This window comes from Salvia splendens, chromosome 6 (assembly GCF_004379255.2).
Source record: "Salvia splendens isolate huo1 chromosome 6, SspV2, whole genome shotgun sequence".
NCBI lineage: Eukaryota > Viridiplantae > Streptophyta > Magnoliopsida > Lamiales > Lamiaceae > Salvia > Salvia splendens.
In genome coordinates, this window is record NC_056037.1 from 11,222,310 (window position 1) to 11,244,230 (window position 21,921).

The 21,921-nt window shown below is 39.5% G+C and overlaps 5 protein-coding genes and 1 non-coding gene across 12 annotated transcripts; 4 read left to right on the forward strand and 2 right to left on the reverse strand.

The window, feature by feature from the left end:
• The first annotated feature begins 540 nt into the window (after positions 1-540).
• Positions 541-3,935, forward strand: LOC121809892 (pentatricopeptide repeat-containing protein At4g16390, chloroplastic-like). Of its 6 annotated transcripts, none has more exons than XR_006052323.1 (3): positions 541-2,773; positions 3,129-3,241; positions 3,422-3,935. XR_006052323.1 is itself a non-coding variant. In XM_042210734.1 (2 exons), the coding sequence occupies exon 1, from the start codon at positions 644-646 to the stop codon at positions 2,726-2,728; it is 2,085 nt and encodes a 694-aa protein (XP_042066668.1). In that variant the 5' UTR covers positions 541-643; the 3' UTR covers positions 2,729-2,773; positions 3,492-3,935. The 6 variants fall into 6 exon arrangements, 3 of the variants coding, with proteins under 3 accessions (XP_042066668.1, XP_042066670.1, XP_042066669.1); XR_006052322.1 differs by having other exon boundaries at positions 3,492-3,935; XR_006052324.1 differs by having other exon boundaries at positions 3,508-3,935.
• Positions 3,936-4,974: 1,039 nt separating this feature from the next.
• On the forward strand, positions 4,975-8,580 carry LOC121810040 (methylthioribose-1-phosphate isomerase-like). The gene is made up of 10 exons (XM_042210935.1): positions 4,975-5,126; positions 5,495-5,620; positions 5,808-5,863; positions 6,723-6,881; positions 6,979-7,078; positions 7,254-7,396; positions 7,496-7,601; positions 7,731-7,869; positions 7,961-8,229; positions 8,305-8,580. Exons 2-10 carry the CDS (start codon positions 5,537-5,539, stop codon positions 8,374-8,376), a joined length of 1,128 nt encoding a protein of 375 aa, XP_042066869.1. The 5' UTR covers positions 4,975-5,126; positions 5,495-5,536; the 3' UTR covers positions 8,377-8,580.
• A 131-nt stretch (positions 8,581-8,711) lies between these two features.
• Positions 8,712-11,211, forward strand: LOC121808780 (cyclin-D3-1-like). Its single transcript, XM_042209360.1, has 2 exons — positions 8,712-9,135; positions 10,195-11,211. Exons 1-2 carry the CDS (start codon positions 8,896-8,898, stop codon positions 10,972-10,974), a joined length of 1,020 nt encoding a protein of 339 aa, XP_042065294.1. The 5' UTR covers positions 8,712-8,895; the 3' UTR covers positions 10,975-11,211.
• Positions 11,212-11,730: 519 nt separating this feature from the next.
• TRNAG-GCC lies at positions 11,731-11,801 on the reverse strand. The gene has a single exon. It is a non-coding gene; the product is annotated as a tRNA-Gly (tRNA).
• Positions 11,802-17,239: 5,438 nt separating this feature from the next.
• On the forward strand, positions 17,240-20,618 carry LOC121806624. 2 transcript variants are annotated; one of them, XM_042206741.1, is made up of 5 exons: positions 17,240-17,380; positions 17,875-18,167; positions 19,222-19,637; positions 19,763-19,979; positions 20,147-20,618. In XM_042206741.1, exons 2-5 carry the CDS (start codon positions 17,876-17,878, stop codon positions 20,467-20,469), a joined length of 1,248 nt encoding a protein of 415 aa, XP_042062675.1. In that variant the 5' UTR covers positions 17,240-17,380; position 17,875; the 3' UTR covers positions 20,470-20,618. The 2 variants fall into 2 exon arrangements, with proteins under 2 accessions (XP_042062675.1, XP_042062676.1); XM_042206742.1 differs by having other exon boundaries at positions 17,243-17,380; positions 17,841-18,167.
• Positions 20,619-20,767: 149 nt separating this feature from the next.
• On the reverse strand, positions 20,768-21,604 carry LOC121808781 (transcriptional adapter ADA2b-like). Its single transcript, XM_042209361.1, has 3 exons — positions 21,584-21,604; positions 21,205-21,450; positions 20,768-21,129 (listed from the first exon to the last, which is right to left on the reverse strand). Exons 1-3 carry the CDS (start codon positions 21,602-21,604, stop codon positions 20,962-20,964), a joined length of 435 nt encoding a protein of 144 aa, XP_042065295.1. The 3' UTR covers positions 20,768-20,961.
• Positions 21,605-21,921: the final 317 nt, after the last annotated feature.

Below are 21,921 nucleotides of genomic sequence, written 5' to 3' on the forward strand. Positions count from 1 at the left end.
AAAAAGTCTGTGGATGGATGAACTTGTACACTGATTTATGCAGGATATTAGTTGATGGATGAACTTTTATTCTCTCTCATAAATTCCATAAAATTAGTATGCAGACAAAAAATCTATATATTGATCCGTATTTAATTTCTATAATGATCTGTATGTAATCTATATTTTAATCATACTAAATCTAGTAAATTGAGAATGTGGAGAATAATTCTGTACAACTATACAATACAATCATCTGTATCAAATCTATATGTTAATGCATATGAAATCTAATAAATTCAGCATGTGGAGAATGATTCAGTACAACTATACAATATAATCACCACATTCATATAATACAAATATACAATAAGCAACTCAATCACCAATGTTAAAAACATAAAATGCATAATGATAAAATATAGTTTGACAATTGAATGTAAATCTCATAAATTACAACCAGATAATTTTTTTATTAAAATTTATTATACACAAGTTCTGAATTGAGGTATATAGTGATGTAGGCTGTAGCAACAAATATTTGGAAAAAAAATTGGATGCACATGCACATATGCAGCCGTTTTCTTCTCTAACTGATATTGATAAGGCCTTTCTTTCCTCCCTAAAACCCCAAGGCCTTCCCTAATTCACAACTCACGAAGCAATGGCGTACAATCTCATCGCCCCGCCTTCCTCTTCTCGCTTCTCCGAAACCAGTCTACGCTTCATCTCTCTCTCACATCTTCGAACTCCCAAAAATCTTAACTTTCCTCTCAAACACCACCGCCCAAAACCCTCCCTCCATCTCTCCGCTCAAGTCTCATTGCAAGATCCACTTCTCAACGCAGTCAGTCAAGATTCTGAAATCCCAATTCAAAAAGAGGTTTCTTCATCCAAATCCTTCATTTGGGTCAATCCCCAATACCCCAAAGCCTCAAAATTGATGCAGAAATCTTATAATTCAAGGTATGCTTCTTTACCGCAGATTGCAGAATCATTAAATTCCTGCGCTCCGTTAGATGATTCTGTTTCGGGAGTGTTAGCAGTTCTCGGGGATAAGATACAACAGCATGAAGCCGTGGTTATTTTAAACAACATGTCTAATAGCGAAACTGCGCCATTAGTGCTTGATTACTTTCTGAAGAGGTTGAAGATGATTAGAAAAGTAGTGTTGTATAATGTGACTCTGAAAGTTTGTAGGAAGTGTAAGGATTTGGGCAAGGCCGAGGGTTTGTTCAATTTGATGCTTGAGAGGGGAGTAAAGCCTGATAATGTCACATTCTCCACTATCATTAGCTGCGCTAGGCTGTCGTCTTTGCCTGAAAAGGCGGTCGAGTGGTTTGAGAAGATGCCGTCGTTTGGGTGTGAGCCTGATAAGGTGACTTGCTCAGTGATGATTGATGTGTATGGGAGAGTGGGCAATGTGGCCGTTGCTTTGAGTATGTATGATCGTGCAAGGAGCGAGAAATGGTGTCTTGATCCCGTGACGTTCTCCACATTGATTAGGATCTACAGGTCGGAGGGTAATTATGATGGATGTTTGAATTTGTACGAGGAGATGAAGGCATTGGGGGTTAAGGCGAATGCTTCAGTGTATAATGCGCTCTTGGATGCTATGGGAAGAGCAAAGAGGCCGTGGCAAGCAAAGACCATCTATAGGCAGATGGTTAAGAATGGAGTTGAGCCAACTTGGGGAACTTATGCTGCCTTGATTAGGGCGTATGGTAGGGCTCGATATGGCTTAGATGCGATTGCTGTTTATAAGGAGATGAAGGAGAAGGGCTTAGAGATGAGTGTTCTTTTGTACAATACGCTGTTGTCCACTTGTGTTGATGTAGGGTTTACTGATGAGGCTGCTGAGATTTTTGAGGATATGAAGAGCTCGGGGACGTGCAAGCCTGATAGCTGGACGTATGCTTCTTTGATCACAATTAATTCTTGCAGTGGGAGAGTTGAGGCTGCGGAGGCCACGTTGAAAGAAATGTTGGAGGCTGGTTTCCAGGCTAACATCTTCATCATGACCTCCATGATCCAGTGCTATGGGAAAGCTGGTCGTATTGATGATGTTGTGAGGACTTTTGATCAGGTGTTGGAGTCGGGCATAGTTCCTGATGCCCGATTCTTTGGTAGTCTTCTTAATGTAATGACCCAAGCACAAAAAAATGAACTCGGGAAGCTGACAACTTGCATTGAGAAGGCTCACCCGGAGCTCGGTTATGTAGTAAAACTTATTATTGATGAGGAGAATACGGATGGGGAAATCTTCAGGAAGGAAGTTGGCGAGCTCTTGGAATCTATTGGTACTGATGTGAAAAAGGCATACTGCAATTGCTTGATCGATCTCTGTGTTAGCCTAAATCAGCTGGAGAGGGCTTGTCAGTTGCTAGATATTGGCCTTGCACTCGAAATATACACTGATATCATGTCCAGGACTCCAACACAGTGGTCTTTGCACTTGAAGAGCCTTTCTCTCGGGGCAGCCCTGACTGCACTGCATGTTTGGATGAAGGATCTGTCGAAGGCACTTGAAAACGGGGAGGAATTCCCAGAGTTGCTCGGGATTAACACAGGACACGGGAAGCACAAGTTTTCAGAGAGAGGTCTGGCAGGGACTTTCGAGCCACATCTGAAGGAACTGGATGCTCCATTTCATGAGGCACCGGACAAGATTGGCTGGTTTCTGACAACAAAGGTTGCAGCGATAACATGGCTGGAGTCGAGGCAATCCCAAGAAGCAGTTTTGGTGTAGTCAGATGTCTATGGTGGTTGCTACCTGCTAGGCTTCCATTAGCTGGTAATCTGCTGACACAGTTCCTATTGGTTTATCAGCATTTAATAAGTCTTTTACTTTCATCCGCGCCTTGTCGACACTTGGGATTGAGGAATAATAATTTTATTTGAGTTGCTATTTGACATATACTCAATTATTTGGAATTTTGTCATTTCATATAAATTCTTTCTCCCTGGCTGCAGCTTCTGGTGCTCGTGATTGTGATGGTTTATCATTAAAATCGACTTGTAAATGCAGTTTTTATATCTTGCCTGTCAATAAAGCTTATTGCTGCAAATAAGTCAATGATAAATTCCAATTCTTTTACCTAAATTTATGGTGTTTGAAATTAGAATTTCAACTATACATACTTAATTAGGGCTGACAAGATGTGGAACTCCAGTGAGCTGACTTTCAAGTTTCAAAGTCATATGCACTTAAATATTCTGGGTTCAAGTTATGTCGCTGTCAGAGTTTGACTATTATGCCAAGGTAATTATAAACTAGTTTAAAGAGTCAACTTTTAAATCTATAAATATGTTAAAGTGATAGTATATTTTTAATATTCTGTCGGCCCTTTTCCTTTTATAATCTGCTGGGTTGAAGAAAAATGATATAATAAATCATCTGTAAAGTAGAATGTGGTCTGCACGTCTATGTTGATATATGCAGAAGTATATATAAGTTGAGCTCATTCCATGTGTTACACATTCGATAATGGGGAACTGCATTGGAGTTTCAGATAAGAAGTTTTGCAGGAGAAAGTTGTCATCGCGGTCTTCACAGAAAGAGGAGATCGAGATTCTGATACAAAAGCGCGGAAGCAACCTCATCCGAATGCCAAAAAGAGTGAAAATAGTAGTGAGCAAGAAGCAGTTGCAGAGACTGATGGTGAGTGTGGAGGAGGTGCAGTTGAGACGTATGGTGCTGCAGTCGTTGCTCAGACGATCAAGGAAATGGAGGCCGTCGTTGGCTGCCATTCCGGAGGTGTAGGAGAGGGAGAAGATACGTTTTTTTTGCTTTGTTTGCAACAACTTTGCTGACCCAGTTTTTCATGGATGGCTGCATTGCTCCATTTTTTTTGTTTTTGGAGTTGTCAGAAGTTATACAATATCTTGGCAGAGAATGTACATATATTATGCTCTGCAGAGTGAACTCTTGTTCAAGTAGAAAAGGTTTTTTTACACCCATCATAATTATATATCTAGGATTAAGTCGTGAGATTCAATCTCATTAATAATTTAATCATAAGACTTGTAAATTGAACAACCTCATAATATAGAGGAGTATTTACTAAGTACTCCCTCCTTCCTATTTCATGTGAGATATTTATTTTGGGCATAGGGTTTTAGGTGTGAAAAAGTAGAAAGAAAAAGTAAGAGAGAAGACAATGTAAGAGATATGTGTTGCTTTTTTTCGGAAAAGGGAAATGTCTCACTTAAGTGGGACGGCCTAAAAAGGAATACGTCTCGCTTATAATGGGACATGGAACGAAGGGAGTATAATAATTCAGGCACAACAGTGCACAAACTGTACATTTATTCCTTCAAAAATATATTACTTGTATTAATAATTTAATACTCCTTCATTCTCTAGGTATTGTGGGATGTTTTAATTAGGCTTTTTTTTCTTGAAACTTCTTTTAAGCTTTTCTGGAAGCGTTGTAGACAAGTATGTTCAATAGATAAATCGAAAGAATTTTTTTTTTCAAAATAAAGGCAGCATAGCCAAATTAAGGGAGGAAGCAACAAGAATAATAGTATATGTCTAAGACCAATGTTATCTTGAAGAGAAAGCAAAAGGTTAAAGATTTGATTCTTTCATTATCGTATAATACAGAAAACGAACATCACATTGTCGAGAACATTGGTTCTTTTCAACTTTCAAGAATCATTACAATTTTGTATTGGAAGAAAAGTGGAGCAGCTGGATGGAGAGAAATAGTGTTGTGGGAATCAGAGAATAGTGAAAATTGAAAATTCGTGTCCTAGAATAAATATCAAGTTAGCGAGAAATAGAAATATCGACATTTGAAAGTAAGGAGAGATGGATTTTAGAAAATTAATATTTGATTCTTTGTACTATAGTATTGATTACTATTATACTAAAATTACATATTTTTTTTATTATAGGATATCACATATTTATTATATGTGAAATATGGGTGATTTAAATAAAATAAAATAAATACATGTCAGTTTTTAAACCGAAAAGTAAAATATGTATAGTCAATGAAACAAATTCAAATAGTATACGAGAATAATTGAAGAAAGAAAGGTGCCTATTTCTGTTTCTGTTTTGGTGCGGATAAAAATTGGACTGAGCGATTTCCTCTCTTCACCGCCGCCATCGCTACCATCCGCCAACGCCTCACCACGTAAGCTCTCGCCACTCTGATTTAGTATCTTCAACTACGCAAGTTGAACGTGATTACCCCCATTCTTTTAGATACTGTGAGCTTGAGTTTCAACTGAATTTTCGATTTAACTATCAAATGAACACAATAACAGTTCCAAGTAAATGAAATCTTTCTGGAAAGTCGCTATACCTCATCCTCAAGGGAGGGATGGATGTGTCGCATTAACATGCGTCGTATTACTATTTAAACTCCGATTCATTATCGTGAGAAGGTTTAGAGGGCATTTGATTTTAGATTCTCTTTGCTTCTCCTCACGATTATGCCTTTTTTTTAGAATTTTACAGTCAGTTAGTTAAGCTCCTCTTTTCACTTAATATTTGTTGCAGATCAAGCTTAACTGAAAGAAGCAGAACAAGTCGAAGTTAGCAATGGCTGATGAGGTTGGAATAGAGCAACAGAAAACCCTACAGTCCATCTGCTACAAACGGGGATTGCTGCAATTGCTTGACCAGGTGCCTTTTTCCTTTTTTTTTTCTTAAAGGATGTTGTTGTTGTTCAAGGATATAATTGATATACTAATACTATGTATTTTTGTGCTTGAGGAATTAGTGCCTTATTACTATTGTCGTCATTTTCCTCGTTTTATTTTCATTTGTAGGAATGTTCATTTAGGTAACCTCTTTTTTGCCCTTTCTGCAGAGAAAGCTTCCACTTGAAACCGTATATCTGAATATTAGAGATTCAAAAGATGGATGGTAATAATTTCTTTCATATTAACTGTTCTATTTCTCTTTGTGGCTCATGATCTTATATTTGTAGTATCTGGGTGCTTGTTGAGGGTGTGTTGATGAGTTAGAAGTAAGATTGGGACAGCACTTATTGTTAATCAGAACTTCAAAAGCAGAAATTGATCAATTTGGCACTCTTCCCAATTGTCGTTATGTCCATATGAATCATGATGCTTGCAGCACATCCTATATCGAATAAATTATGTCCATAATCTAACAATTCGGGATGTGTCCCACTCTCTCTATGCTCTGTAGCAACTTGGAGAATATTATGTATGTATGAACATGGTACGAATGTTTAAATCAGCTGACAGTTTAAGAGGGGACAATTCTTTATGTTTTTTGCATGGGCTTGTTAGATTTTTTTATGTTTTTCTGGATTATGTTTGCTGGTTTGACTGTTGCAGAGCATTCAACTCTGTGGTCCTTCTTAAGGGTAAATGGGTAATCGTTCTTCTAATTCAGCAATTTATCTTTTCCTCTCACCTTAGCTTTATCATCATGCCTCTTCTGTCAATGCTAGTCTCATATGTATCGACCAAATTCAGCATGATAATGAATAATTATGATAATTTGGCAGACTCATATATAAAAATGTGTCGTGTATCAGTCCGGTGTATGATCGGTCTTCATCTTCCATTTTTTTTTCATTTACCTTGATTGGGGCCTAACGTAGACTTACACACAGTTTTAAGCATTCCATGACAGTTCAGCCTATATTTAATTCACCTGATAAATTTATTCACATTATATCAATGGAAATCTGTTGCTATAGAATTAAAAGCTATAACCACCATCTCTCTGCCTGTTAAATTTTTGTTATCAGGGTTGCCATAAAGGACATGGTTGTGCGTGGTGCACCAGCCATTGCCATAGCTGCTGCTCTCTCCTTGGCTGTAGAAGTTTCCAATTTAGGGGCATTGGGTGGGACTCCTAGTGATGCAGCATCTTTTCTAAGCAATAAATTGGACTATCTTGTATCAAGGTGGTTATTCCCTAGAAATATCTGTATATGGAGTATTGATCATGAATTTGCTCCCATTCTAATTTGATCTGAGGAAACTCCTGGTTTTGCTTTGCAGTCGTCCCACAGCTGTAAATCTTTCAGATGCTGCAACAAAACTTAAGGAAGCTGTACACAAGGCTGCAGCTACTGCTTCTGATGGACAGGCAGTCTTTCAGGTGTGTATTGTTATACTCGTTATGTATACAAGCAATTCCCTTTCCTAATGGCCCTTGGCTTTGTGGGCTGTATGAAATATTGCATTTGGACGTCAGTTTAAATGGTAGTTAGACCAATCCTGACCGCATTTCGTGTAGCGTGCATTGAAGTAATAGTTGATTTATTGTTATACAGACTTACATTGAAGCTGCTGAAATTATGCTCGTTGATGATGTTGCGTCCAATAAGGCAATTGGACACCATGGAGCTAGTTTAATTCAAAAGCAGCAGGCAGCTTCCTCTAGTCTTTCTGTGTTGACTCACTGCAACACAGGCAGGTACTTCCTTGAGCATCTTACTGGTGTGTACCCAATACTTTCTCACAAATATCAGCAGTGTAAACTAAACTAGTCAGGAGTTGTTTCATTAATGAACAGTCTAGCAACAGCTGGATATGGAACTGCTCTAGGCGTGATCCGTGCTCTTCATGAGAAAGGAGCTTTAGGAAGGGCCTACTGCACCGAAACAAGGCCTTTTAATCAAGTGAGCAAATTAAGTTTTATTCCTTTGACATGATCAAGAAAATATGCTTGCATATTATTGTTTGTGAAGGAAATGGAACTAGTATGCAATTATGGTTTTGGGGATTTATGTTTTCCATTACCACCTCAGGGATCAAGACTGACAGCTTTTGAGTTGGTACATGACAATATTCCTGCTACCTTAGTAGCTGATTCTGCAGCTGCAGCATTGATGAAAGCCGGGCAGGTGAATGCTGTGGTGGTTGGGGCTGATCGTGTAGCAGCTAATGGTACGTATCTTAAAACTGCACATAATTCTGATGATAGATTTATTATACTGATATAGATACTAAAGTAATTGAGTTCCTTTATTACTACTAGGTGATACTGCCAATAAAATTGGAACATACAGCCTTGCCCTGTCAGCAAAGCATCATGGCATTCCCTTTTATGTGGCTGCTCCTCTGACTTCTGTGGATTTGTCCATTTCTTCCGGGGAAGAAATTGTTATAGAAGAAAGGTCCGCTAAAGAACTACTTCATGCCCGTGGAGGACTGGGTGAACAAGTGGCTGCTTCTGGAATTTCTGTCTGGAATCCTGCCTTTGATGTTACACCGGCTACTATCATTACAGGCATTATTACAGAGAAGGTGCTTAACTACTGTCTACTTATATGTTTTGTATTAGTCCTTTCTCTCTTATGACTTTCTTTGTTTTTTACCCAGGGAGTCATCACAAAAGATGGGAGTGATTCTTTTGACATCAAAAGTTTCACGAAAGAAGTGGCGAGCAAGTAAGCAATATTGAATTAGATGAGGTACGAATGGTGATGATGCTCAAGGAGTCATGCTGGCTCCTAGCTTCTTCAAAATAATTTGATTGATCACCTGTGTTACTTTAATAAATGCTCATGCTCCTAGATTTGTGGTTTGGTTTTTATATGGAGATGGGCTCATGTACAAGCATGCTCAATGAGGAATATATCACCTATCTTATTAAAATTTATTTAGTATACCTATATAATTTAGTAAAAGAAGATATTACCTATGTCCATAAAAAATAAACACGTTTTTCCATTTACAATAAGTTTCTAGGAGTACCTAAAAATAGACGCGTTTGTTTTTCTCTATTTCTTTTTCTACTTTACCAATTTTGTGTTTAAACTTATGTCAACCACTAACAATACTATGAGAATTGCCTCTCCCTCTCCCTCCCCATTCAGTTTGAGAGAGAGAGAGCACCATAACAACAATGGTTTTTACTTTCCTTTTCTCTTCTTTTCTTGCACAATGAACACACCACCACTAACATAACCAATGGCGATTGAGGAGAAATCCCTGCTCGACGCCCTCTACTGCTCAGAGGAGAAATGGAACGACGTCGTCGAAGACATCAACGACGACGATGTTGAGATTGACACCCACACCAACACAAATATCTCTCTCTCCCTTTTCTGGGACGACGACGAGCTCCACTCCCTCTTCTCCAAAGAGACCCAAACCCACCCCAACCCATCCACCCCTCCCTCCCCAGAAAGGAATCCGTCGCTTGGATCCTGATAAGGCTCATTTCATGCATCGGAATGTACGCTACTTGATCAGTTTTATCGTGCAAAATAAGTGTTAAATGTGCAGAAATGCTACTTGACCAAGACAACTAGGTTAGACTGATCAAGCAAGTACAATAGGCGAAAAAGGCCAGATTTCGGGGGAAGTTGATCAAGGGGAGTAATCAAGCAGTTAAGGAGGGGACCACTGGATGTCAGAAGAAGGACACGCGAGGCTATGAGCTGGATGGTGCGCAGCATTTTGTTATCAAGGACGACGTTCTAGAAGGGGACACGTGCTGGAATATGAGACGCAAGGACGGAGCTGAGTCACGATTATGTTGCTGAAAAGCGTCGTCATTCTAGAAGAAGAGCACGTAACAATCAATGAGTCGCTCACTCTCAGCATGAGCGAATATTCCCTGCCAAGATCGTTATCCAGCTGGAGGTCGTGCCGAGCCTATAAATAGAGGATGTGCCACCACACAAAAGAGAGCCGATCCTTTACTTTCCGTCTAGTTTAGCTTAGTTATAGTGTTTTGTTCAGTTCTCTAGAATAACTTAGATTAGCTTAGATAAAATAATGCTTAGTTAGAAAGGGGGATTGAAGAAGCGCTGCAAAATACTTGTTATCTGTCGGCGTAGTCTTAAGTTTTCCGCCGAGGCTCTTCTCGGTTTTAATTGCTTTCGTAGTTGCCCAAGTATTAGCTTAGTTTAAATTTCGCGTTGTAATGAGTTTAGTTTTAATCAAAGTTACTTCCGTTTTCATCCTCACATTTACTTGACCCAGTAGTTAAAGTTACCTTGATCAAGCTAGCAAGTTTAATTCTGCCTAGAGTAAAATCAGTAGTTAAAAACTCCCAAGTTAAAGCGTGGCAGCAGTCAACCCCTTGTTCACTATTCACACACTTGATATACCAACTTCTCTGTGGAATCGACCCCGAACTTGCCGCTTTACTGTTAAAGTAGTGCAAAATTGGGAGTTATAAATTACTTTGGTGGGTAAACGAGTGAGAGCGAGTTTGCATCGATCAAGTGGCAACGACATTTGCTAACTGATCCAATCGGCTCGGTTATCTTCAATATAACTTGGTCCGAATTCGCTTGTCGTTCGAAACCTGCTCGCCAGATCCTCAAAACCAACTCCCACTCCTCCTCCCCTCTCACCGCCATCCTCGCCCTCAATTTCCTCGACCACTTCCTCTCCACCCTCCCTGCCAACGACAACCACCCATGGCTCATGCACCTCGCCGCCGTCACCTGGCTCTCCCTCGCCGCCAAGGTTGAAGAAACCCACGTCCCTCTTCTCCTTGACCTTCAAGTTGAGGACACGAAATACGTCTTCGAATCCAAGACCATTCAGAGAATGGAGCTTCTGGTGCTCTCCTCTCTCCAATGGCGGATGAATCCAGTCACCCCAGTCTCATTTCTCGATCACATTATCAGATGGCTGGGGTTAAAAAGCTACATTCACTGGGAATTTCTCAACACCTGCGAAACCCTCCTTCTCTCAGTCGCATCAGATCCCAGATACACAATGTATCTCCCTTCTGTGTTGGCAACTGCAGCAATGCTCCACGTCATCCGCCAGCTCGAGCCGCGCCGAGCCGACGAGTACGAGAGCCAGCTTCTCAGCGTGCTGACGAAAAACAAGGGGGAAGTGGATGAGTGTTATGAGGTGATTAGAGAGTTGGATTCAATTTCAAACACTGGTTTGAGTATCCATGGATTAAAGAGGAAAATGTGCCAAGGTCAAGATGGTGAAATTTTGAGTGATTCTTCATCTGTTTGCAAGAAAGCAAGAGTTGAGCAGCAACAGCAGACTCTCTCCCCTCTCTCTGCAAATTGAATTTTCTATTTTAAATTATTGTTTCTTGGATTCCACCAGCAAGTCTGTCAAATTGTGCACAAGAAGAAAAAAAATATACAGGGAGTTGGTAGTGGCAGCTGGCATTTGATGGTAGTGAAAAAAAGACAAATGGCAATGAAGAATATCTGCCTTCTGTTGGCTGTCTCTCTCTAGTCTCTATGAATATATTTTCATGAATTGAGGCATATCTTAATCTTAAATAATCTTTCTTGTAAAAAAAAACCCACTAACAATACTATTTTTTTTTGTAGACAGAGATATAGTATAAGATTAATTTATTGTTTATTTATTTATACGTGATTAGCCCTTCTCCAGGGCTCACAAATTTGTTCAATTTTTGTTTCAATAGCCAACATATGAGTAAACCTTATATCGTTACAATTTCCCGCAATAAATTTGAATACAAAATTCTCACACAATTCAAAAGGAAGCTAAAAATTATAACTGCAAAAAAGGTGTTTATACAGCATGAAAAATCAGTTACTCACGAGTGCGACCCACAGCTGGTGCCACAACCTTCATACTGGAGTAGTAGAAGTTAAAAAATAGGGGTTGAACTCATTTGTATAAAATGTAGCAAAATTAATAACTTGGAACCAAAATGCCCTTATACTTGAATATGGTGGTTAATTAGACCCTAAACTAGCTAGTGATGGGAATATTAATAATATATTTTGATCAGATATGAAAACCGGCAAAGGCAAAAATATTCGTCACTGTAACTCAAGACATAATTGCACCAGCCGGGAATCGAACCCGGGTCTGTACCGTGGCAGGGTACTATTCTACCACTAGACCACTGGTGCCCCTTAGTATAAACAAAATAGTACTCCCTCCGTCCCAAGCTACTCGCACTTATTTCCTTTTTGGGCGTCCCAAGTTACTTGCACTCTTTCCATTTTTAGTAAAAATTTTCACCTACAGCCGTCATTTTTGACTTTCCAATACACTCATTCCTTAATCTCCGTGCCGAAAATGAAAGGAGCGAGTAGCCCGGGACGGAGGGAGTAATAGAGAAACGTCCAAAGTTTTAGATTTTGAAGTTATAAATTTCAATATAATTAAGCTTCTTACGGCGTATATATGTATTATGAATTAAATTGCAGAATGCATGGAGAGTAATAGGCACAAACAAATAGTACTAGTAGTAAATGTGTTCTCACTTAACACAGTGGGAGTAAAATCTGTAGTTGACAAATTAAAATCGTCAACTAAAGTTTATTAGTAATAATCATTTCAGCATGAGGAAGTTGGTAAGAGAACTAAAATACAACTAATCATGTCATCGACCTAAAACCCAAAACTCTCTAATGTAAGAAAGTAAGAGCATACGACGACACATTAATTAATTGTGAAAGTTTAAGTCTATCCAGTATGCCAGCATGGTCTCACCAATATTCTCTGTTTTTTTGAGCTTTCTCGCCTCTCCCTCAAAACTACTGCTGCCACCACCTCGACGATGTATTAATTTGTAAGTTTCAGCAATGTTTTTCTTTCTTTTTCATCAGAGAAACGGGTGACAAACTTTAAGGAGAATCAGTGCTTCAAAATGTTAAAAATCGATAGCTTAAAAGTATTGAATTTGAACCATTACTAGAAGAACAATTCAAACATAGCAAAATTATAGCAAATGTAACTACTATTTTTTATAAACGAATGAAAAAAAAACTTTGAAACAATTAAACACGGACATGAGAGTATCACTTAGTAAAAGGGGCATTATATTAGAATAATCAACACAAAATATGGTAATTGTATAAAGGCTTTAAGTCACCCTTTTATCTTGGGGTGTCGAAACGGGTAGCGGGTATCGGGAAACCCTCAACCCGACCCGCTACCCGACGACAAAGGAAAACAGGGCGGGATCGGGTAGTTTGTTTTAAATTTTTGCGGGTATGGGTATACCCGAGCGGGTATACCCGTTAAACCCGATAATACCCGTTATTTTTAAGGTTAAGGTTTTAAAATATTTTATTTTAGTTAATTAGTTTCAAGTTTATAAATAATCGGTTTATATTAAACTTTTGAATGGTGATTTAATTTTAGACATGCTTGATGTTTCTATCATATTTGCTTATTTGAAATTTGGATTTGCACTATATTTCATATGTAGTCATATTATATTTAAGAGATGAGAAATCACCATATTTGTGCATAGTTAATAGTTGGAAATTATGCAAATACAACAAAGTCAAAAAAATACAAATCTAAAATCAAAGTGTAGCAACTAGCAACAATCCCAAAATCCATTCTAGAATTGCAAACATGTACATAAAATTATTGTATTAGATGGCTAGCATTAATGATAAGCGAAAACTAAAAGCATAATACCATTGAATAATATAATACACAATTCAAATTATGCCTGCGGGTTTGGATACCCGTAACTGCGGGTTTGGGATACAAGTTTGAATTTAAGCATAAATTTATCTAATACAAGTTATGCTAAATTTAAGCATAACTTGTTTACTATCGACACAAGTTTGAATTCATGTGCAATTAAATCTCTAACAATTTATCTTAATTTAGATTTAAATTTGAATGTTAAATACTTTTTCTAAACCTAATTTATTATTCGATACACGTTCAAGCACCCTGGAATGCCCATATATGGGCCTAAATCATGGAGTTGTGGTGTGTTCAAGATGCTTGGGTAAAGGTGCTAAGGCCCGGTGCTATTTAACGAGCCGGCACTGTTCCAGGCTGTTATTTTCTGAAATGAATTCATATGAAGGAGATGCTAATTCATTTCCGGACTCGATTTTCGGAGCAGGTTATGAGTGTAAATAGACTAATATGCCCCTGAAATGTTTGAAATAATCATCTAGCGTCTACCCCTCCCCCCCTCCCCCAATTTCTTCCGCAGCAACCCTAGCTCTTCACACCACGTTTCTGTCGCAGTAATCGTCGGTGCTCTTGTTGGCGTGGTGAATTTTTCCAGCTCCGACAATTCCCCAAGAACCCCAGGTATTCCCAGCTTGGTTTTCCTATCTATTCCCCCAATTCTGATCGGACATTGGTTTATTTCTGGGCGCATGGTGAAGCATCAGGAAAGCTTAAGAAAGTGAAGGCTAGAGTTCGTCATCGTGCTCCTCATCTTGGCACCCGTAACCCCAGGTAAGAGGCAGTTAATCAACATATAAATTTGTTGTGGTAGATATAGCGCAATTTTAACTGTGAAATGCCGATATTGGTTGGCTTGCTGATGTCGTTTGGGCTAATACCGCCGCCCAGCTTGTTTAGTTCTCAAATTTCATTTGGTAAATGTCAAATAACATAAACGTGCGCCGCTTATGTTATTTTGCGTGTCAATAAAATTTGTATCTGTGTTGATTAGCCGACTATTTGCTCGTGTGTTGTTATTTAGTTAAGGCCAAAATTCGGATTTATCAAATGAGTCTTTATGCCACCAAATCAGCGCATTTATGTTTGTTGATCGAGGACATTATGCTCCTTTATCGTGAAGAAACCACAACATTGTTACGTCGCTACATCCGTGCCCGCTGTCGACGTGAGAGGCGTCAGATTGTTGAGCACGCGCGGTGACACAGCGTGCTCAATAAGATACCGGCGCAGTTGAAATACTTAGACCGGTTATTGGACTTCACAAGTGCTGCGTGCGTTTCCAATTTGCGTATGGACCGTAACACGTTTGGTAGGTTGTGTCGGTTGCTTTCTGAGAGGGGGGGTTGACAGTTGGTAAATGCCTTGGTGTTGAAGAGCAAGTGGCCATTTTTGTATCTGTATTGGCACACCATCAGAAGAATCGTGTTGTTGGGACTACTTTTTGGCGTTCAGGTGGGACTGTATCGTATTATGTAAATAAGGTTCTTGCTGCTGTACTCAGTCTTCATAATGTTCTCCTTGCGAAGCCTTCACCCATTCCGGATGATTGCATCGACCATCGTTGGATGTGGTTTAAGGTAATATTAATCACAGCCCATAAGCGTTTTTGTATGCTTTCAGCTGTCGACATATGTTTTAAACTTTTATCCTATGTTATTGTAACCTATGCTTTGTTGTTCTCAAGGGTTGTCTCGGCGCGCTGGACGGCACCCATATTAGTGTATTAGTGCCGACCGATGACAAACCACGGTATAGATCGAGGAAAGGGCAGATATCAACTAATGTTCTCGGTGTGTGTGATCGTCAAATGCAGTTTGTGTATCTACTCCCTGGCTGGGAAGGGTCGGCAGGAGACTCCCGCGTCCTCAAGGATGCAGTTTCACATGCTGATGGTCTAAAAGTACCACAAGGTTGCTTATTCGTTACACCATGTTTGTTATATATTATGTAATTGATCTTCACATATGTGGAATAACATCGCGTTCCACCTTATGTGCTCTCAGGTTGCTATTACCTGTGTGATAATGCTTATGCAAATTGTAATGGGTTCCTAACACCCTTCAAGGCAGTACGCTATCATCTCAAGGAGTTTGGTCCCGACACAGAAGCTCCCCAAAACCCGAAGGAATTATTCAATATGCGGCATACCAAACCCGAAGGAATTATTCAATATGCTTTACATACCATCGCAATCGCCCCTGCTGCTAGGGCTACCACCCCATGGACGTTTTCCGGTGTTGGGGATACATACATTCGGTGTACCAGATAAAGGAGATAGACCTTAAGCAGAAGCCCATACGCAATAATCAATTCACACAATAACTTAATCACAATTGCAAGTGGCAATGTCAGTACAGAACTCCAAGAATTATAAAACCTCTGCGTCAATTTACCCAGAAATCGTCAACAATTGAATCGAAAATTAAATACAACACCATGATGTTGGGGGCAACCGCCTGACAGTTAGACTTGCATACCGTAAACAATCGAAATTAATAGCATTGCGCCTCACACGCCTCGCGCAAAACATGGATGTAACTGCACAAATGTAAATACGAAAGTGTGCAAAATTGGAGAGCATAGTACATACCTTAGCCGTGCTGGAGACCGGACTGCATCGTGCTGGTTGTCTTCCTGAGTCTGACGAAGGTAGCTTCCTGTTGGTTCACCAAATGAGCCTTGAAATGGTTGAGGTTACCGCCAAGTTTATTTGGCTGGCGGGCTTCCTCAAATGCCAAGGGTAGAGTAGGAATTATCCATGGTGGGAATTATTAAAGAAAAATTAAAAACAAATTATACTCCCTATTTCCGGAAGCATCCCAAGTTGCTTGAACATAATAAACACCCCTATTAGGCTATCCACAATGGCGCCTAGCGCACCGCCTAGCCGAGCGCCGGCGCTAGGCGGTCGACGGGCGCTGGGCGATGCGCTGGGCGATCAGCTCGGCGCCATTGCAGCGTCGGGATCGCCCAGCTCATCGCCCAGCGGTTTTTTTGTGGCACGCGCGCATTTGGTGTGCTCCAGGCTCGATGGCCGGCGGTTAGGGGTCCAACGCGTTTGTGGCACGTCGACTGCATTGCTGATATAATGTACGCCTGTATTATCATGCACAACATGATTGTCGAAGATGAAGGTGTACAACTGACGGATTGGGCCAACGACGATAATGAAGCCGGTCCAAGCCACGGCGTGGCCGTCCCCAACGCACGGAGTGGGGTACCTCACGATGAAGCCGGCCTCCTCCAAGCACATGCCGACATGCGCCAAACGGAAGCTCATATTCGACTCCAAAAGGATTTAATTGAAGAGTTATGGGCGCGGAGGACTGCTCGGAGTTAGTTTTTTTTATTTATGTAATTTTGTAAAATGTACTTTTTTTTAATGTAATTTTTATTATTAATGTACTTTTTAAAAATTTTAGTACTTTTTAAAATTTATTGTACTTTTTTAATTTATTGTACTTTTTTTAAAATTAAAATAGTATTATTAATGTTTTCCGTATATGTCTCGTAAATTAAATTCCGTATATTGTGTTATTAGTGATGTGGCTATTGATGTGGCTGGGCTATTTATGATATGGCTAGGCTATGGCTGTGCTATTTTTGATGTGGCAGAAGGATTTTTAGTATTGATGATGTGGCAGGAGGAGTTTGTGGCTGGGCTATGGCTGGGCTATTGCTGAGCTATCACCACTGTGGATACCCTTACAAATGTGATTGAACAGTAAATAGACCAGATCAGATTTAAATTGGCATATATAATGCCTTCCAACTTGAACAGGCCCTAAGTTTAAACAAATCAACTCTCACTATTGAAGCTGGTAAATGGAATAGAAGAGGTAGTTGTACTTGTACTAAAGATAGTAGTGCTACAAAGACTCTAATTTGGCGTGTAAACAACAAATTCACTGCAAAAAAAAGGAATGCAGTACACAACTTCTCCCTCTCTCTCTCCATAAACCCTTAAACCCACCATAAATCACTACAACCTTTTCATCTCTTGCCAACTGCACAACCTCTGCGTCTTTTCATATTTCAGGTCCACTCTAATTTATTTTTATATGCTGCTAGCTTTAAATGTTTGTTGGAAAGCTTGCTCACTTTGATCATACTGACGCTTGCTTCTTCTTTTTTTCATGTTTAAAGACCTAGGCAAACGAGGCGTGATTTGTTGAAAAGATTGTTGTTTAATTTAGTTAGTGTAATACATTTTGAGGTTGTTTTGTCGATTGCCCTTGCCCATTCTGTTTTTCCCACTCCGAGGTTATCTGTTTTTCACTGTCCAATTATTTTTAATCGCCGAAATTTTAATTTTGCTGGAACTTTTTTAAAAACAAGGCTTTCATTGAATCATATGTTACTGAAAACGAATTTTGTTCGTGATACTCATTGTGTTTTGCTTGATAGTTGAAATTTATGCGATTACAATGTTTTCTTTGACATTATATTTGTTGAAATTGCATTTTGCTCCTGATACTTATTGTGTTTTGCTTAATCAGAGTGTGTGAGCGTGATATAGTTTTGGTTGATCAGGATGTGTGATAGTGGAGTTATAAGGGCATGGGAAGAGTGTGTTGTGGTGCCAGAAAGGGGCAGCCGCATTGTTCATTATAAACTCAAAGATAACATTGGGAATTCTGTTGTTGCTGTGGTTGGGAGGGAGAGGTGCATCAATCACATGGTCTATACAGTTTCAGAGGACTACTTGCGAGTCTTTGGGTCCACGGGCGGTGTTTATGCAGGGAAGAAGTGGCAAGCGAGGCGAGAGGTTGTTGATTGGCTCATCACGGTTGTGGCAAGAGGTGGACCAATCGTGGCTAGCTCAAGTATGTCTTGCTCATTCAACCTTGATACTTAAAATTTATCCAAGTTAATGATTTTTTTATAATAGGTTATGGGTAAGTAGCCTTCTCTGAAGTGATAGCTCTATCATGGAATTGTGCATCATCATATATAGATATCCAATTATCCATTCATTCTTTGTTTCCTTTTGAGTTACATTGTTAACCAGTGCCAATGAACATTTTGGATACTAGTTCCGGTCATAGTAACGGTCCTAATCCGTGCTAGTAAGAGCTGTTTTCTAAGCATGGATCTTACTGTTGAAATTGCAAGTGATGGTATATCCATGAATATATATCCAGCAGCTTAGTAATGTGACATTCGAGAGAAGAAACAAGGAATTAACAGGGAAAGTGTTAGAAATGTTTTGATAATAATTTCTTATGTTGTTTCAGATAATAGAGCTAGAGCTGTTCTACTTTCACTTTCTTGAATCAGACTTTGTTTTACTTGGTTTTGCAGAATGTATGCTAGAACTATTCGAGCATTTTATAAATCACACAATGTTGTTTCTTTATCTAGCTCTTAAGTAGGAGTACTTTGCATTCACGCTATGTCTTTCCATGCCATTTTGATTATTAGATAGGAAGGATAAGTTATCTAAGTTTGAATATACTGTTACAGCTACAAATTTTTCAGATATCTCTTTCTTCATTTTCATCATTCCAGATATGAATCCTTACAGTGCTCATAAGCTCTTACTTTTCATCTAGAGAGTTGTTTATTCTCACCATTGTGATGTCAACATCCGAGACTAACATAAATTTTCTAAATGTTCTCTTCAGACCGCTAACGTTAAGGTCAAAAGGTAATAATGAGTTGTCGTAACGTAGTTTAGCTTTGACATCACTTTAGGTCTTAACATTTGACAACATGTTAAGACTACCTCTAAATCGAAATAACTCTTACCCTGTGGAAGAACTAACCCAATAGTTTATCATGTGTATGGAAAGACATATCAAGTTGCATGTCTCAGAAATTTTTGGTGCAATCTATTTTAAGTGATTGACCTGTCCTATCCTTAATCTGAATGTCTAGTCTCCCGCCAAAGCTACAATGCACAAGCTACAGCTGAAAAAGTCAAACGTCCCATTCCTGAAAAATATCCACTGCAAACTTCCAAGAGAGTGAAAAGATGCAGGCTGAGTGAGATCCTCCACAGCAACTGCACTAGCAAGACAGATTTAACTTCAGACAATCGTGCAGTGAAATGGGAACCGACATGTAACAGAGTGAGAATCAATCTTCCAATGAAGAGAGCGATTCTTGCTCTTCGTGCACCTGAGCCACCATGTAAAATACTTCCCAAGTTCAACAAAAATATCGAGCTTCTTAGTCAGGACAGCGGCATGCGAGGCTGCTGGTTCAGGTGCAGGATATTGCTTTCGTCAAAGAGCCGTCTAAAGGTTCAATACAAGGATGTTTTGCAAGCCGATGGAGTTCAAAAACTGGAGGTAATCATACATGTTTTCCCCTTCCTGTTGTCAAGTTTCAGTTTAATTTAAGTATGCACAAAACATTCAAATGCTGCTGGTCACTTGTAGTTCTGAGTGCATATCCTCTTTGCATTAAAATATAGGAATGGGTTACAGAATCCCGAGTGGCAGATCCTGATAAACTAGGCATCAGATGTTTAGGCCGTCTTACAATCAGGCCTCGGCCATGTATGGATTCTTCAGACACTACATTTGTGGTCGGAGCTGCAGTTGATGTGTGGTGGTGCAACAGCTGGTGGGAAGGCGTTGTAATTGGGTATGAGACACCGACAAATACTAATCTTCAAGTTTACTTCCCTGGTAAGGTTTTGAGATACTCAAACTGCACACCACTATCCTATGTGCTTCCATATCTCAAGTAACTGACCGAGTTTCTGAACTAGTTTAATCAAACATTTTATTGCATTTAGTTCGACGGTTGATGCCTACAATGGAGGATTTGATCCAGTTACCCTTAATCTGTGCAGGTGAGAATAGGTTCTCAACTGTTGCGAGGAAGCACATGAGAGTTTCAAGAGATTGGATTGACAGCAAATGGGTGAACATAGAGGGAAGGCATGATATACTATCTTTCTTATCTTCGATATTTAGCCCCGGCTCGAACCTTACACCACAAGCTGCATTCGTTGAGGCTAATAGCTCTGCAGCAAACAGCATGGTTGCCACCCATCGGAAGCATGAAGGTGACAAGTGGAAGATACCGAGTTCAACTGATGGCGAGACGCTTAATTTCAAGAAACGACTTATAAACAGATACAATGAAGAGGTGATGAAGTCGGGCAGGCTCTAACAGTGATATGACCAGCAACTTGTGGCTATGTGAATTCGTAAATATGAATACTTTAGAGAAAATAGATCATGATGGATTGTGCACATTTTGGTTGCATTCTCTGCAAATGTATACCTCTTTTGGCCTCATAGTGTATATACGTTGATGTATGTAACTAGTCTTTTTACCATTACTTCTAACGTTTCACAGTTACATATTTCTTGAACCGTAATCGGGATGGCCCCTGTTCGGTTTCTGTTCTAGTTGGCCTGAAACTGTAATCAAAGTACTGTTCACATTTCGTTGAGATAGACTAGAATTAGAAGGTAATCACAGATAGTTTCACTAGTTAGAAGCCAGGAGAGGTTCAAGATACAATACAACAGCCAATAAATGGTGAATGGATTCAATTACATGGCATATTAGCCTCATCATGTTAAGAATGAGTAATCAAAATATACAACATAATGCCACTGCAGCTGTCTTCTCCCCCTTGATTGATGATATTGCCAATCATAGATGAGCAATACCCTTTCTGATTTTCACTGGTTCAACTTGGAAGAAGGAATGAGCGTCAGATTTCTTAGTGATATTGCCACACAAAATTTGGGTCGTCAAGTCCTCCTGAATCTTCAGGTAATGTTGTGGGGATAACCGGATGTCGCGGCAAAGTTGTTTCTCCTACCACCAAAATGACATAAGGCATTGAATTCAGATAGTTAAACACACACAACACAATTTGTTGTGACAACTTACAGATTCAGAGAGTAGGCTGGCTCCGGAAATTGGCACGAAATCCGAATCTGTCCACGAGTTGGCTTGGCCTGCTGATGTCGTGGTTGAGTAGGTACCAAATGAATCAGAAACACTCAGACTTTCCAGGCTGCTTGGGCCTGCCTGAGAATTTTCCTTTGGGTTAACAACATCATCACCTTCCCGCCTCTTCTGCTCAAGATATCTATCGGCCTCAGCTGATGAACGACACCCAGCAGCTCGTGCTTCCTAGATAGAGACATCCATGTTCCGATGTTAAAACGAGGAGAAAATTTTCAGAGGCATTGGTTCCCATTGATTAATGATTTTCTTTTTCAACTCATCGAATTATCTATTCTTCAGTTGAATGTGAAGTTCATACACATTTGAGCATTTTATCCATGTATTTCAAAATTAGGCAGAAAGGGCAATCTAATGGATAAACATTTGCCTAGGGTGACATGATTTTACCACTAGGAAGAGACGTTGACATACTACAGTGATATGTAAAATTGTAAATCAAATATAGAAATGACAACTCGAGAAACTTGTTAATCACTTGATTGATATCTTGTCTGCCCAAAATATTGTAAATGAAAACCGTAAACAAATGAGAAAATGATGCATTCCCATCGTAAGAGAAGCAAATGAACTTTAACTGAGATACCTAAGTTCTCGAATTCGTTTAAGAATTCTATGTTCTGAAACGACAGTTTTTAG

Bases quoted from the DNA above. Each gene is read 5' to 3' on its own strand.
- LOC121809892 (XM_042210734.1), top strand. From the start codon at position 644: ATGGCGTACAATCTCATCGCCCCGCCTTCCTCTTCTCGCTTCTCCGAA.
- LOC121810040 (XM_042210935.1), top strand. From the start codon at position 5,537: ATGGCTGATGAGGTTGGAATAGAGCAACAGAAAACCCTACAGTCCATC. The intron at 7,602-7,730 runs GTGAGCAAATTA...TTACCACCTCAG, and splicing joins AAACAAGGCCTTTTAATCAA to GGATCAAGACTGACAGCTTT. The intron at 8,230-8,304 runs GTGCTTAACTAC...TTTTTTACCCAG, and splicing joins CAGGCATTATTACAGAGAAG to GGAGTCATCACAAAAGATGG.
- LOC121808780 (XM_042209360.1), top strand. From the start codon at position 8,896: ATGGCGATTGAGGAGAAATCCCTGCTCGACGCCCTCTACTGCTCAGAG. The intron at 9,136-10,194 runs TGATAAGGCTCA...GATCCAATCGGC, and splicing joins GGAATCCGTCGCTTGGATCC to TCGGTTATCTTCAATATAAC.
- LOC121806624 (XM_042206741.1), top strand. From the start codon at position 17,876: ATGTGTGATAGTGGAGTTATAAGGGCATGGGAAGAGTGTGTTGTGGTG. The intron at 19,638-19,762 runs GTAATCATACAT...ATTAAAATATAG, and splicing joins ATGGAGTTCAAAAACTGGAG to GAATGGGTTACAGAATCCCG. The intron at 19,980-20,146 runs GTAAGGTTTTGA...TAATCTGTGCAG, and splicing joins TCTTCAAGTTTACTTCCCTG to GTGAGAATAGGTTCTCAACT.
- LOC121808781 (XM_042209361.1), bottom strand. From the start codon at position 21,604: ATGGATAAAATGCTCAAATGT. The intron at 21,451-21,583 runs GTATGAACTTCA...GTCTCTATCTAG, and splicing joins TGGATAAAATGCTCAAATGT to GAAGCACGAGCTGCTGGGTG. The intron at 21,130-21,204 runs GTAAGTTGTCAC...TTTTGGTGGTAG, and splicing joins CCAGCCTACTCTCTGAATCT to GAGAAACAACTTTGCCGCGA.